Below are 16,447 nucleotides of genomic sequence, written 5' to 3' on the forward strand. Positions count from 1 at the left end.
GGGAATATGAAAGCAACTAAAAAAAATTGTTTTAAGAGATTGTTAGATAAAATTAATTGGATAGTTGAGTGCATAAGGTGAAGAAGGGTACAGAGCTCCAGATTTTTCTAATAAATGGAAAAAAGGTTATCAAAATAAAAAATAAGTGTTAACTGGCTGAGTAAAGTAGTCTCAACCACCAAAGTTTCCCCTCAGATTCCAACTGCTAGGACGAGAACTAAAGATATATATTTAAATTGATAGCGGTGGCTAAAGTAAAGTGGAGTGGGTGGAAAGAAGCAGCTCTGACAACTGCTAGGGGATTCAGTGCTTCCTTAATGTTGAGGATGGTCTGTGGAGTATTGTTCTACTGAGCAAGGTGCCTGTCTGCTAGAGCCAAATTCTAGATTGAGTAATGATGGCCAATGGGTGCTCGTTGTATACTAGGAATTTATGTGTGAATTAAGAAACACGTGCTGTGTTAATAGGCACTTTCTAGATTCCTATAGGATAGGATGAAGAATTTGGTGACAATGGAGGTCGGTGAAGATGTGTCTATTGGAAAATGGACTCAAGTGAGGAGGTTTAGATGTCAAAGAGGTCCAAGGTTAGGGGCCAGGACTCTGTCATTGGAATGTAGATGCTTGTGCAATTTACAGAAAACACAGCGGAGGGACTTATTACTTATTCATGGCTTTAAGGTGTAAATGACATTTCCATCCAGTTTACAGCTGAAATGATTTTCTTCACTTTTATTATCAGAAGAAAAAAAGATCTTCTTCACTGAGGTTACCAGGGATTTGAAGTCCGCTGCTTTATTTATCTACCACTGAAACAGCGCTAGGGGTAGTTCTAGGCTTCTAGCTCAAGATGACGAGATTTTTCACTGAGATTGATTACACTGTTTGAGTCTACCTTAGGTTTGGAACTCATCAAACTGATAGTTTGTTCTATGTTGAAGATTTCATAAACCATGGAAACTTGTCAGACTTTACTGGTTGTAAAGTCAGCTCTCCCATTCCCAAATGAGTGGCTCTTTGATTAGTGTTCGTCTTCCTCAAAAGGGAAGTTGTGGTATAAGTTTACTTGCAATTGGCATTGTTTCCTGTTGAGTTTGATCCGCTTCAGTCTGTAGGGACGATGACCTTTTGGCCAGCTGGCCATCCAGTGTTGGGAGCAGTTAGTTTGTGGTCATATATTGTAGTGAATAAATGGATTGGGATAGTTTTAGCTCTTTATGGTTGCAGAGGGAAAATGTATTCCGTTATTAATGCTAGTTTCAGGCTGCAGATTGCTAATAAAGGACCCCTTTTGGCTTGATACTTGGTGTCAGAGGACACACTGAACACAACATTCACATTTCTCTCTGAAGTTGCTGTCATGCTAAAAAAAGAAGTATTCCCTGTTAAAGGAATAAAGGTCGTATCTTGGAATCTCAACCTCAGTTACATCATCAATGACTGGGTGGTTCACCTCCAACGTGACAACATCAAATGGAGAGGGAAAATGGCGTTGGAAGCATGGTCCTAGATTCCCGCCAAGTTACTGTTGTTTAGCATGGTAGATGAGGTAGAACCTACTACGATCAACGGCCTTCCATACCTTGAAGTAGATTATTATATGTTGATATCTGGAAGTGTCAGATGGTTACTCTGCTAGTCTGAGAGACATCATTTTTGTTACTTTAATTTTCTGTCATGCTCTCTCCTTCAGGGTTTGTAAAGAGATGATGCGACAGATTACATACTATCTAGCTTTATCCACTAATGATAGGTTATACAATTTGCACATAAACCTTGGGCATACCATTTAAAATTACTAGTCTGGTACCCGAGCCGTGTGGCATGATAACGTAGCCAAGCCTCTGTGGCATGCTCGAAGGCCTTGCATTTAGAGTAGTTTGGCAGTAATGGCTTGGTGCCTACTTTAGAAACAATTTTTTTTATTGGCAAGCCTGTTTTAAATGAGATCAGTAATTTGACCTATGGTATTATCACCCAAAGGTTTTACCAACTTTGCTAGTCGGCACTTTGGCTCCTGTATTGTGTCTTTCTAACTATTCTTTTAAATAGAGCTTTTTCAAATTATTGTTTGTTATTTTACCCTTGTAACATATGGTATTACAGGATTTACAATAAATGGCTGCTGTTTTTAATTGGATTGGAACAGAAATGTCGAATGATTTGCATAGGACTTCTAGTCAATGTGTTTTGTTGGTTTTTTTTTTCAGGGAGCGACTCTAGAGGACAAATCGGCCAAAAGAGGAACTCTAGAGGACACGTTATTTTGTAATCACTCACAAGGACTGGGTGGATGAAAGTTCAAGTTTATCTTTGACGCGAAATAAAAAGGGTTCGGGTAGATGAATGATACATAGGACTTTTAGTCAATGTTTTGTTTTGTTTTGTTTTGTTTTGTTTTTTTTAGGAAGCGACTCTGGAGGACAAAATGGCCGAAAGAGGAACTCTAGAGGACACGTTATTTTGTAATCACTCACAAGGACTGGGTGGATGAAAGTTCAAGTTTACTTTTGACGCGAAATAAAAAGAGTTCGGGTAGATGAATGATTTGCATAGGACTTCTAGTTAATGTTTTTTGTTGGGTTTTTTTTTCAGGGAGCGACTGTAGAGGACAAATCGGCCGAAAGAGGAACTCTAGAGGACACGTTATTTTGTAATCACTCACAAGGACTGGGTGGATGAAAGTTCAAGTTTACCCTTAACGCGAAATAAAAAGGGATCGAGTAGATGAAATGTCAAGTATACCCCTGAAAAAAAAAATTGGCCAACCCAACTGAAACAATCCGGTTATGAACATTGATTGTTCATACTCCCAATTATGAACAATGAGTGTTCATACTTATTTGAGTCATGAACAAACATTGTTCATACCTATCCATATATGAACATTGATCCAGTTATGAACATTGATTGTTCACCAAGCTGAACATCAGCTATAAACATTGATTGTGGCTATGAAAACATGAACCCAAAACAGATATGAACAATAACTATTCATATTCCAAATTATAAACGTTAGCTATGAACAATAGGTATGAACAAAACAAATATGAACAATAAATGTTCACACCCAAAACAGATATGAACATTGATTGTTCATACCTGGATTGTTTATACCTAAAAAAAATATGAACCCAAAACAGATATGAACATTGATTGTTTATACGCAAAACATATATGAACAATAAATGTTTATACCCAAAACATATATAAACAATAAATGTTCATACCTACTTAAAAAAACATGAACAAAAAACAGATATGAACATTGATTGTTCATTCTCAAAATATATATGAACAATAAATGTTCACACCCAAAACAAATATGAACATTGATTGTTCATACATTTTTTAAGTATGAACAATTCGTGTTCATAAAAAAAAAAAACATGAACCCAAAACAGATATGAACAGTGATTGTTTATACCCAAAACAGACATGAACATTGATTGTTCATACCCAAAACATATATGAACAATAAATGTTCATACCCACTGGGCAGTTAAATCACTATTCGGTGGAGGTGCGAGTAGTGAGTAGACCTATTCGGTCGGGGATTAATCGGGATTACTCGGGCGATTTTTTAAACTGCTATTTGGTTGCTACTCAGTGGAGGAGCGAGTAACGAGTAGGTCTAGTCGGTCGGGGAGTAATCGGGATTACTCGGGCAATTTTTCATAACACTATATTTTTTTATAAATACTTGTTAAATGTAATTAACATTGACATACTAACCTAATATAACAAATTAATAAATATTACCCTTATCAGCTAATTAATTGCACATTACTAATCACTTGTTTTTTCTTATTTGCACAGCACTTGAAGAGTTGTGGATACACTGTGGACATAGGCACATAGAGTTATTGAAAGAATGTGTTGCCAAAACTAGTGTTGTAAACTCGTAATGCTATTGAATCGAAAAGATTATATATATTGTAATTTCTTCAAAGATCTATTTATTTACTTCATTCAAATTCTCAAAATTTCGGAATGCTGTTGTGATATTGGTCAAAATTTCATAAAAAGGCTGAAATTAGTTGAAATTTCAATGAAAGAGGTCTAATTTTTGGAAATATGGATGCGACCCAGGTCTGGCTATGTTGGGCTGGGCTGGGCTGGGTGGGGTTGGTCCATATAACCCTCGTAAGAAAGAAAAACAAAATGGAATCTGAATTCCAAACCGAACCAGAAAGGAGGAGAAGGAGGTGTTTAACTCTAGATTCTAGACCGAACCAGAAAAGAGAAAAAGGGAATGGAGACTGAAGGGGAATCAGAAGAAATAGAAATTGAAGGGGAATTAGAAGTAGAATAAGAAGGAGAAGAAGAAGTAGAAGTAGATCGAAGAAGAAAGAGAATTTTTTTCGGACTTACGACAAGTTTTATGATCTTCAGAGTTTTTCTCTTCTTTCTTCTCTCAGCTTTTTTCTTCTTTACTCAAGTTTCACGACATGTTGCTATTTTTTCTCTTTGTTTTTTTTCACTACCTGTTAGTGAAATCCACTAGCTCGATTTCCACATGACTAATCGCCCGATCCCGATCCCTTATTAATCGGCAACTCGGTCGATTACTCAGCGATTTTTGGACCCCGATCAGTCATGGGGAATAATATGTTGGTCAGATCGGCTAGGTACCGAGTAGAGAGTACTCATCGATTACTCGGCAAGTACTCGCCGATTTAATAGCACAGCATATCCAAAACATATATGAACATTGATTGTTCATACCTACTTAAAAAAAACATGAACCAAAAACAGATATGAACATTGATTATTCATACCCAAAACATATTTGAACAATAAATGTTCATACCCAAAACATATATGAAAATTGATTGTTCATACCCAACAAAAACATGTTCAACCAACAAAAACATGAATATGAATAACAATAAATGTTTATACCTAAAACAGATATGAACAATACGTGTTGTTCATACTTAAAGTAGGTATGAACAATACGTGTTCAACAATAAAAAATGAACAATCATTGTTTGATTAACATTAAAATTTTAGAGGATCTTGGTGGAATTGAACCACCATCACCTTTGGATATCTCCAAAGTGCTCGCCCATTTGAGCTAAAGACCCACCGGGGTTTAATTAAAAAAAAAAAAAAAAATGATAATGGTGTGATACTTCATCTTCAATGTCTTTGATTTTTTGGATAATGGTTGCCATCTTTCTTCAACTTCTTTAAAATAACTGAAGCTTCGCACAACTTCGTCTATTTCTCGACTTTGGTTTTATGTTTTTTCTCTCGTAATTTCGTTTGATTAAAACAGGGAAAGGGTTTTGGGTTTTCTCTCTCGTAATTTCGATTAAAACAGGGAAGGGATTCGATTTGTAGTTTGATGAGGTGCGTTATGAATAAAAAAAGTCAGGTCAGTTGGAGAAGAAAGGGGTTTTGGGTTTTCTCAATCGTAATTTTGTTTATTAACAGGAAAGGGTAAAAGTGGTATTTAAGAAATATAAAATAAACCGGACCAACTTATTTTGTCCTTGAGGGTTATTAAAATAAAAAAATTGGTTCCGTGAGTTATTTCATTGATGAAAATGGTTTTGTGAGTCATTATCACAAAACATTGTCCTCTACAGTTGTTTTGCATTGAAATTGAAAGCCCAATTTCTTGTTTTTTTTTCATATGATTTCTTTACTCGAAAAAGAAAAAAAATATTATTTATTGCTTTCTTCCTTTTATCTCCATTGTTTATGGGTAAATCTTAAACCGATGACCGATGCATATAGACTGTAGAGAACATTTACATCTTAAGCTATCCTTTAATGTAGCAATCATGTAATCAGCATCAAAATTATTTCGAGTAGCCTTTTATGAATATGGGGAGACTGGAGTTGCTTTGTGACGCTGGAGAGAAATAGAATGTCATCGTAATAAAATAGTGGTTTTGCTGATAATTAAGGAGTAACTTCTGGTTTAACAAATTTGGTGTTTGAGGAATACTGTGCGTGGCATTAGTGCTAATGTGTTAAAACTATACAGATTAGCACCTAATTGTGCATATGAGCATATCTCTCTTTTTTTTCGTTGGTGAGAGCATATGAAGCATATCTATTCTGTTTAACTGGTGTTTAATTCCTGGGAATGTTTAATTTGTGTAAACGTTCATATTTAGTGTTTTTTTTTTTCATATTTAATATAAATGCTCATATTTGATGTTTATTTATTATGAGGTTTGCTTCAATGCACAGGCATTCCAATGCATTCCAATGTGCACTAATCTCAGCCCCACATTTGATTTTTGTTGGGAAATCCATGATCCAGTACAAACTTGTTAACCGGATAAACTGATTTGAGAAAAAAACAAATACATAAAATACCAAATTTACCCAAAAACTAATCCACCCTAATAACCATCGTGGAAATTGGAAAGTGAAATAATACTTCGCTATTTACTTCGGGCTAGTTCGAAAAAAAAAAGGAAAACAGTTAGCGCCAAACTCCTACTTTTTTCGGGTTCATTTCCACTAAACTGAGTTCATCTCCATTGTTTTCCCTTTCTCACTATCTTCCAAGAGAAATCCTCTGCATTTCAAACTCTGGATTGGGCATATCTCAAATACTCCTTCAGTACTCCTTCAGGTTTGGATATGAGTATTTATAAAAATCTAAGATCTGAAGTTTAAGCTGTAGGGTATAATTTAAATTCTAGCAAAAAGGTTTTCGGGTTTCATGCTTGATTTCGTTTTTGGTGAAAGTTGTTTCTCATCTGTCGAATAAAAGAAATTTGAACACTATTGATTTTTATCTGAAGCGAGAATAGCCATCTTTTTGCAACTTTATATTATTCTTTACATATTTCTTTTTAAACTGTTTTTCTTGTTTTGGTTAAATCCCATTATCGTTTGACTTGATTTGGAATAGTCATATTGGATCTTGAGCGATGTTGGTATTATCCATCGTCCATTACAGATATTGAAGACTCTGTTTGAAATTGTTTTATTTGAGGATTGTGGCAACCAATGGAGTCTTAGCAGACCAATGCTGAGCTTGATATACTCATTAGTGAACAGGTAAAACTGTAAAACTGTGCAGTCCTTTTCTTTTCTACTTTGGAACTTGAAATAATCATAATAATAATAATAATAATAATAATAATAATGATAAATGATTTCACTAATAAAGATAATGATTTTATTATCACTAGTTCACTACTACTATACCATGATTATTATAATTATACATTATTACTATTATTATTATGGTACTACTATTACTCTAATTACAAGCAACAGTAAAAAGTGTTTAACAAGTAGCACCTGGTCGTTGTATCCTGGCATTATGTGGTTTGTGGGATCTTGATTCAGTTTTTTGGTTTGGGGTTGGTTAGTCTCCCTACAAATGAGGGATATCTGATTGTATCAAAAAATAAAAAAACACACTTACCTTGGGCAGAGACTAATTTTATTTAGTTTTGTTTTATCTTAGTTTCTTATTTGTTTTTATTCTTGCCAATCTATTACTTTCGAAAAAGCCGATGTTGCCAAGTCTTTGGTACAAAAGTGAGTAGTCAACACTTGCTTGACAACTGGATCACTCTTGGTAACTTTAATGTCGTTAACATACACTGTGACTCTGTAATGTTGCAATATCTTCCTCAACTCTTTTGAAGAAAGCGTGTGACCAACCTTACATCTACCGATTCCATGAAAAATAGTATGACATCGTCAAGTCTGAAGGGTAGTTGCCTTTTTATGTGATAAACTAGTGACCTTATAAGTCATTGTTTCTTGCGGCAAAATTTTGTGGCTGTGTATGAACAATCTCTATCGTGGCGTCGACACCGTACATTTTAACATCCAATTTGTGAGGAGCAAAGGCGTGTGCGACTGCCAAAGCTAATTGGAATAGAATTTAATCTAGCTAGATTTAGTTTCTTGGCGATCCATACCATGCATTTTATATTCTCACGGGATCTAGCCCGACCTTCTATTAATCACGTTTTATATCCTTTGGTTCTTGTCATGACTTTCTATCAATCAATGTCCCCTAATCGCGAAGAATTTTTATTCTTGAAACAACCAACTTAACGCTGCCCTCGGAAGTGCCAAACTTTTTAATAGCATAATGTTTTTGCATAGGGATTGTACTAGATGCACCGGGTTGTCCGGAGATCATTACCACAACATAGTCTTCACCTAAAAGTGTACCGATTAAACATTACGCTCTCAACAATCTGTGTATATTCTATAATAGTCGGTGTGCAGAACGCATACTAATGTGTTTATGAATTAATTGAGGAGTTAAATCATACGAGATTGAAATTGGCATTATATATTATTGTTGTTGGGGAGTATGTATGTATTGCTAACTCAAAGGTGGCCCATTATATGGTGGGATGTGCAGTAGACGAATGGCGGGATTGCAAAATTGAGTTAAAGTAGGTACCAGATTATAATCTAGAATATTTATGTAATTGTTCTAAAGTGTGTACAGTAATAATGTGGTCAAGTGAAAAAGAGTTGAGAGATATAAACCCTGATGCTTCATGGCAAAAAATGCGAGGAAATAAATGAGCAAGTGGTTGAGAAAAAAGAATTATTAGTTAGAAATGTGATTTGGCATAAGCATACACAGGAGGGGGAGGGTGGATCAGTTAAACAGTTAAAAGTGTACCAGTTAAACAGTTGAACTGATTTACTTTCATCCCGATATCACTGCTGGCATTGTTAGTCGATCCTATAATTTTAGCGGCACACATGACACATGCAAGAGCAGAAACAATCCTTGAGACTAGAGAAACTGAATTGTCACTTTTTCTAGCATAAATGTAAAAAAAAAAATGATGTTAGAACAATATTACCTCCTCCTTTCTAGTTCTGGAATCACATCTTGAAAGAACTATAGTACTATACAACGTAATAATGAGAGTAGTGATAGTTTATAAGTAGATTCCTGGCCTGGCCGGATTGCCAATTATGTAGGTATTCTACTCCTTGAAAATTGAAATTGATCAGATTTTCAATACTAAGATTCAAGACGTGTAAATATTGAGCTCCATAAGGGGAGTTTAATCACATATTGAACTTGCTTATCTCCTTATGTCACATAATAAGGGGAGTTTAATTTTACTGCTAGTTTCTTTTGACTTGCTTCATTTGCTTAAATTATCGTTACGCATTACTCACCTTCACCTTTTGTCCCTTCATGACACAAAGGTGAATTTTTAATTGTTTATTTGTGAACCTAAAATGCTATTTTCTGTTTTATTTTTTATTTTAAAATAAAATTTTAACTTCAAATTAACGTTGCTTCACGTGTATGCTCTTTATTTGTTGTTTATTTTATTTTCAACTTATAGTGCAAGAAGTAATGAATACATATTTATACTATAGTGATCAAGTGATGGTGGATATCTCTAATGAAGGAGATTGGGCTACAAATATGTGTAATGACGCATGTCCGTATGAGGAAAGTGATTCTTTAGACACCGAAATAAATGTTGTGGAAGGTTCAACCAATGTGAGTTTGGAAGACGAAAATGAATCAGATGACCATAGCGTTAGTGAAATTGAAGGTTTTGAAGAACAGTCAAATGAAGCAGATGCAAGAAGTGAACAAACTAATGAGAATGATTTCAATCTATTCAGTGGTAAGTTGGGAGGGGAAGATCTAGATGAAAATGCAATCATGTTTTCAATGCGTTTTAAAACTAGCAACGAGGCATTTGAGTTCTACAACGAGTATGCCAAGGTTGTTGGGTTTAGTGTACGCAAGGGTGTCTACCGATTTCATAAAGATATCCCGGTTAAAAGAAATTTTGTGTGCACGTGCCAAGGTGAGAAAGAGGCGAAATATTTGAATATGGAACACAAAAGGAAACAACGTGAGTTGTCTAGATGCAAGTGTCTTGCGATTTTTGAAGTGATTTTTGATATTAAATGTAATATGTGGGTTGTTAATAAGTTTGTTGCTGAACACACTCATCCACTTGTGCCTTATCCCAGTTTGATATTTGGTCGTTCACATAGAAAGATGGGCAGTGAAGATGCAACTTTGGCAAAGAGTCTAATTGATGTGGGCATTAGACAATGTCAAGTGATGGATTTCCTTGTTTATGGTCGGGCCGATTTTGTAAAGTTGGTTACATAAGAAAGGATTTGTATAATTATATGACCAGGATGAGGAAAATTTATTATATGAATGGAGATGCTAGCACACTTGTTTCTTGCATGAAAAACAAGTCGAAGATTGATCCATAATTTTACTACTCATACGAACTGAATGAACTTAGCCAATTGGTCAGATTATTCGGGCGATTCGACGCCTCGCGCGATTCTGATTGTTTTGGTGATGTGTTATTGTTTGATTCAACATACCGGACAAATCAATACAAAATGCCAATTGTCGTATTTGCTGGAGTGAACAATCATAGACAAACTATTGTATTTGGTTTTGCAGTTATGACTAGTGAGTTAGAGCAGTTTTACATTTGGGCGTTAGAGCGTTTTCTTACAGCGATGGGCGGTAAGGCACCTAAGTCGGTCATAACAGATGGTGATCATGCAATTCGCAAGGCTATTAAAGCTATCTTACCTAGTGCTAGACATCGCTTATGTGCTTGGCACGTTCTGAAAAATTGTATTGACAATGTCCGTGTCTCTGGGTTTCAAAGGGACTTTTGTTCACTCATGTTTATGAAATGTTCAGAAGAAGAGTTTGACCAAATGTGGGAACATTTGTTAGAAGCACACCAGGTCCATGACCATGAGTGGGTGAAGAAGATATACAAAAAGAGGATGAGGTGGGCAGAGGCATATCTTCGAGGCGCATTCTTTGGTGGTTGTAGAACCAACCAACGCGTTGGAAAGCATGAACTTTCGTTATACGGCTTCATGTAAAGCCTGGTTTAAAAATGGTTGAGCTCTATGGAAAAATGGAGCTAGCACTTGAGAAGATCCGGCACCGTGAGCACGAAGAAGAAGTTATTACTCTGACAACCAAGCCGGTAATTGTGACCCACCTGACTGAGTATGAAAATCAGGCGAACTCCATCTATACACGGGCGGCTTTTAATGTGTTTAAGATGCAATTGCAGCAAGAGGCATTGTACATTGTTGATTCAATGAAGGATCATCAAGGTGACAATATTCGTTACTACACTTTGCATCGTCATCTGTATAGGCACTGCAAGTCTATTGTGGAATACAATGTTATTGATCAAAACGCTAAGTGTTCTTGTGGTCTATTTGAGTAATTTGGTTTTCCATACCGACACATAATTTTCGCCTTAAAAATGAAGACGTCATTTGAAATACCCTCTAGTTGCATTTTATTGAGGTGGACGCCGAAATGTGAAAACAATCATTCCTCTTTGCATTTCCGGTTAATGTTCATAATGAAGCAACTTCGCTATTTGTTATAGTGAGCTTATGGGGATTTGCAAGAATATCTGTTTGAAGGCCTCCAAAACTAAAGAAGCTGGTGAAGAGTTCAAAGATTTCCTACATTCTTATCTTATGTCAAAAGAGATCCTATCAACTGCTGAAGAAAATCCTCAAGTTCCCGTTGAGGAGCCATCAGATACTCACGGAGATGCGGCCTACTTAGAACTGATACGTGATCCACCCCAGATAGCACCTAAGGGTCGACCAAAAAGACTTAAAGGACACAATGAGACAAGGAAGAAAAGTTGTGGCGAATGTGGTGTTGTTGGGCATACAAAACCCACGTGCCCAGAATTACATCGAGAAATTGGGGGTAACTAGTTATGTTCACCGCTTTAGTTTTTCCAATACAAGTATCTATATTATTAAAGAACTATAATTTTTAAACATGTTCGTTGCTAGTACTTCTATTTTTTTTTAATAACTACAATGCTATATGTGTGTGTAATAGGTCCAAGTACAAACTCAAACGCGTGTGAGGAAATGTGCTCGATCACCGATTTGAGCTTAAGAAGAGGAGATACATTCTACGAGTGGTAGGTGCGCCATTTGCTCAATTTTGGTTTCCAAAGCTCAATATAATTATCAAATTTTTGTTCTAATATAGGTGCGTGTGGTTTTGTTGCTACGGAGAATTCTGATAAAAAGAAAGGAAGATCTCGAATCAGCAGGTGTGGAAATTGCAGTGAAACAGGGCATACGAAGACTACGTGTACATGGCCTAAACCTCAATCACAAGGTAGGTATTGCATATTGAGTAGTTATATTTGGAAGGTTACAATATCCTTAACTATGTATATACTTATTTAATATTAGTATTTTCAAAATCTTAGTATTTCATTATTGAATTTATTGCTTGAATTCTTTTCAAACAGCTTCTTCTTCTAAGGTTCCAACAGCTCCTCCACCTTCTCAGGTAATTACATTTATCTTCTAGGATATATTTTCCCACCAATCGACCATATTTACTAAACGAAAGTAAACTTAGAAGGCGTTAACTGTGTTGTATTAGTTTTTGCAGGGTGATCAGTAGTGAGATTAGATGCCGTTGGAAAGGTTTTTGCAGGGTGATCAGTAGTGGATATTAGCTGCAGTCTCATGACCGTAGGTTGATCAGTTGTTTGTCAAAGTTGGCAGTTCTAACTAATAGGCCTTGTATTGAGTTAGTGGGACAGAAGAAAGATAGAAGTGAAGAAGTACTCAATTGTGAAGAAAGACATTGTCCCAGTTCTTGGTCATTGCTACTAGACCTGATGTCTTGGCAATGCCCTAACCCTGCTCTGTGGGCCAGCAAAAGCATGTTAGATAAGAAGCACTTGTTTTATTGATGAACTTGGCCTGTTGAGAAATTTCAGTGTAGTAGTAGTTATCTTATTGCACTAAATTTGTTTGTAAACTCTTGAGATTTGAGACAAAAGAGGTTTGAGAATTTCACCATCATGTCATAATAACAATTCTGTTTTTAGAAGAAGAAGAAAGAATGGGAGTGTTCACTTTTGTCTGCAAGAGTTCTGGGAAAGTATGGAGTTGAAAGCAGTATTCAGGTAGGATTTAGAAGCATCGGCTTCATCAACTTTTGAGTTGCAGAGGAAACTTGTTCAAGCTGCTCTTTCTGCTGACTCAACTGGTGGTGTTTCTTCTTCCTTTTCTCTTGTCACTCCTTCTTCTGCTGTCTTTCAGGTTATTGTTGGCGGTGGTGGTGGTGGAGCTGCTGTAGCCGCAAGTTCTGGTGGTGGGGCAGCAGCTGCTGAAGCACCTGCAGCTGAGGAGAAGAAGGAAGAGAAGGAAGAAAGTGATGATGACATGGGTTTCTCACTCTTTGATTAGTTCTTCTTAGATATAGCTTCTGGTGAATAGCAATGTTTAGCAGAGTTTTCGTGATGGATTATTATTGTGCTTTAAGGGCCTGCTTGATAACCCATTTTCCCACTTAAAAGGGTATTTGCCGCTGCTTGTTGTTATATTTCCGACCGGCAAAAAGAAAAGAGATTTGCCGGCAAAACAGTCACGTGACCGAATTTTCCCACTCAAAGCAGGAAAAATATACCCATGTGGGAGCTGGATAAATTTTGCCAGAGGAAAATGCTTGCGTCGATCAATCCTAGTCTGTGACAAACCCATTTGCTTCTCTCCCTTAATTTCAATTTAGTTGACTGTGATTTCTAGTCCAGATTTGAGGATTTCCTCATCTCTTTCTTCGTTCTTGGTCACTATCCTTTTCCTCGCATTCGAAGAGGTAAGGTTTGTTCGATTTTTTGCGACTTTCATTTTCTTTATTTATTTTAATGAATTGAGTTGATTTAGTTGATAGTTATTGTGTTTTGAGACTTGGGTGTCTTTGATTTGGTTGGTTTATGTAGTTAATTGAAATGGGTGTTTGATTGTTTCGCTAGTTAGAAGATTGTTCGAGTGGTAATGATCATTTTGTTAATTTAGGGCTCGAATAGATTTGATTCTAGATTGTTGTGTTTGAGAAAAAAATGTAGATTTTATTGCTTTCTTCAATGAAAGCTAGATTCAGAAGAACTAGTTCGTGTTTGTGTGCTCGGTAAATCGGTATAAGTTTTGAGAAAAATAAATCCTCGCTCTCCAGAAAGCTTGGCTGGTGTGTCATATTCCACTATATATTCTTCTTGCAAATTGATAAATGAATATAAATATCAATTTCTCTGTCATATTTATTTGTTTTATTAGTTTGATTACTTGTTAAATTTGAAGTTTGATTAGTTTCACATTTGTTAAAAACTTAGCAGTTGATCGATCTTCTGTTCTTTCTTATTACTTGATCACCTTCACCTACTTTGGTACTACTACTGGTGCTAGTGTAGTTAAGAAAATAGTAGTAGTATTGCTGACCTGCAGATTGAAACCTAGCTTAGAGTAGTAGTAGTAGTGCTAGTATTACTGTTTTGGTGTGTGTCGGTGTTTAAAACTAATTGATTACGGTCTAGCTAAGATTAATGTAAATGTTGCTATGTATTTTTGAGTGTTCTGATTGTACATGATACTGGATGCAGGTCCTTTGTTCTACAAGGGTTGGTATCATTTTTTTTTCTACCAGTACAACCCAAATGCAGCAGTATGGGGCGACATTGTATGGGGTCACTCGTATCGAAAGACCTGATCGAGTGGTGGTGATGTGATAGTGTGTGTAGTTTGGTGTGGTAGTATGGACTGGTGTGCATTGAGTGGATGGGTGTTGGTTTTGTCGTTGGTTCCAGGTGCTGCTGATGCTGCCAAGTGTTGTTACTGGCATGCGGGGGTTATAGATGATACTGATGTGGTCACTTTTGTTATTGTTTTTTGTGTTTGGTTGCATTTGCTACAAGCCTTCAGCCACTCATGCGAAAAGGATTGGTGAAAAAAGGTGAAGGAAAAAGAGGTTTAGAATGTCATTGTATTTTGTCTTCTGATGTGCTGCAAGTCGCAAGTATAATCGGGTCATGTTATCGTACATGGGATAGAGCATAAGATGAAATTAACACAGCCTAGACTAGCTTTGATGGAGGTGGTAAGACTCAAAATGATCATCAAGTTTTCTTCATCGTATCGCAATTAAAGGATTTGATTGGGTAGAATATTGAACATGCACATAGCAGAAAACATGAGAGAAGAAAAGGCTCAATCAGTCAGTTGTTCAAGCAGCTTCTGAATTCTTTGGTAGCCTTTGAAATTTGATCAGTGTGTCATTAGCCTATCTGATTTCACTCCCTAAGACAAGCTAAGTTAAAAGTCCAAGTGATCTTTTGTCACTGAGTTAATTACGAGGAAAGCACATTCTGAACTTCTGATTCACTTGCGTGTTTTAGTTTCGCTACTGCATTTCAGTAATTCATACCCGAATTTTTCTATCAGAATTCACACAGGCCAGGTGATAGGAACACTCATAGGAGGTCTCAGGATTACAACCAACTATGTGGCTGAAACAGTTGATGGCCGAATGAGTACGTTTCTACGAATGGGTAATGATGTGGGTTTTAAAGACGGGCAAAAAATACATCACACTCTATTACTTCCAGGTGAATCACATTACTTTGTGACTTTGGAGGGGATATCCGTCCAAGGAGTGCGCCTCCAAATTGATCCAGGTGCTTTTGCACGTACACCGGATCACAACGGTGGGTGTCTTCCCAATACTGGATCCCCGTGGACAGCAATTCATCGAAAAGAATATGACATTGTGAAATCTGCAATGCAAGCACACTTCTCGGCTTTTCATTTGGAGCAAGTACCTGGAATGTTTGATTTATGTTACCTAAACCGAAATCAGCAAAGACTTCCATATCCGTGTATGACATTCCATTTTCATGGGGCAGATTTAACTTGGTCCTACCCAATTATTCCTGCGAACTCTAGATGGATTCTGCTTCATAGTTGGTTTCCATGATCATGAATTTTTTTCTGTTCTCATTGGAAGTTATATGCAGACCCGCATGTGGGGGTTATGTTACTGCTGCAAGGTGTTGTAGGTGGCATTTTGTGTATTAGGTGATAGTGTGTTGTGTGGTGCAGGTGGTGTGTGCTGGTGTTTGTTGCAGGTGGTGCGGTGTGTGTGTGGTGTGTGACTATGTGGGCTGCTGATGTGCATGAGTACACATTTCCAGTCAACAGTTCATATGTGAGAATCATAAATATTGGATCGTCGTGTCTCAGATCTGACATTCATTCAAGGATCCACATCAATGTGCATTTTGGAATTTATTGTTCTTGAGAAGGGAGATGGAGTTAGTTTACCAATCAGAAATAATTGTAATGTGAAAATAGTTTACTAATCAAGCGTTAGGTAGAACAAAGTGAGGAAAATTGTCATTCTTTCTATGGTAAATATATCATTCAGTGGATACTTAAGATGGGCTTGAAATGTTAGCAACAGGACTCGCAACAGAAATCTTGCAATTCTTTTCTTTTGCAGATTAGTAGTCCGTTTCCAATATCCTTTAGCTTCTATGCAAACAGACCAACTTAATCAGTTCTTTAGGAAAGGCAGAGTCATCGAAAAGAATATGACATTGTGAAATCTGCAATGACATCAGATTCACCCG

The 16,447-nt window shown here is 36.6% G+C and overlaps 1 protein-coding gene and 1 pseudogene across 2 annotated transcripts; both read left to right on the forward strand.

Annotated features, from left to right (window-relative positions):
* Nucleotides 1-10,355: 10,355 nt before the first annotated feature.
* On the forward strand, nt 10,356-10,859 carry LOC147497832 (protein FAR1-RELATED SEQUENCE 5-like). Its single transcript, XM_086563023.1, has one exon. It carries the CDS (start codon nt 10,356-10,358, stop codon nt 10,857-10,859), a length of 504 nt encoding a protein of 167 aa, XP_086419149.1.
* A 997-nt stretch (nt 10,860-11,856) lies between these two features.
* On the forward strand, nt 11,857-16,253 carry LOC147497833 (large ribosomal subunit protein P3z pseudogene; annotated as a pseudogene). The gene is made up of 5 exons (XR_015195266.1): nt 11,857-11,941; nt 12,013-12,144; nt 12,281-12,321; nt 12,427-13,641; nt 14,423-16,253. The product of XR_015195266.1 is annotated as a large ribosomal subunit protein P3z pseudogene (transcript).
* Nucleotides 16,254-16,447: the final 194 nt, after the last annotated feature.

The sequence above is a fragment of the Coptis chinensis genome, chromosome 5, assembly GCF_015680905.1.
Source record: "Coptis chinensis isolate HL-2020 chromosome 5, ASM1568090v1, whole genome shotgun sequence".
In the NCBI taxonomy this organism is placed as follows: domain Eukaryota; kingdom Viridiplantae; phylum Streptophyta; class Magnoliopsida; order Ranunculales; family Ranunculaceae; genus Coptis; species Coptis chinensis.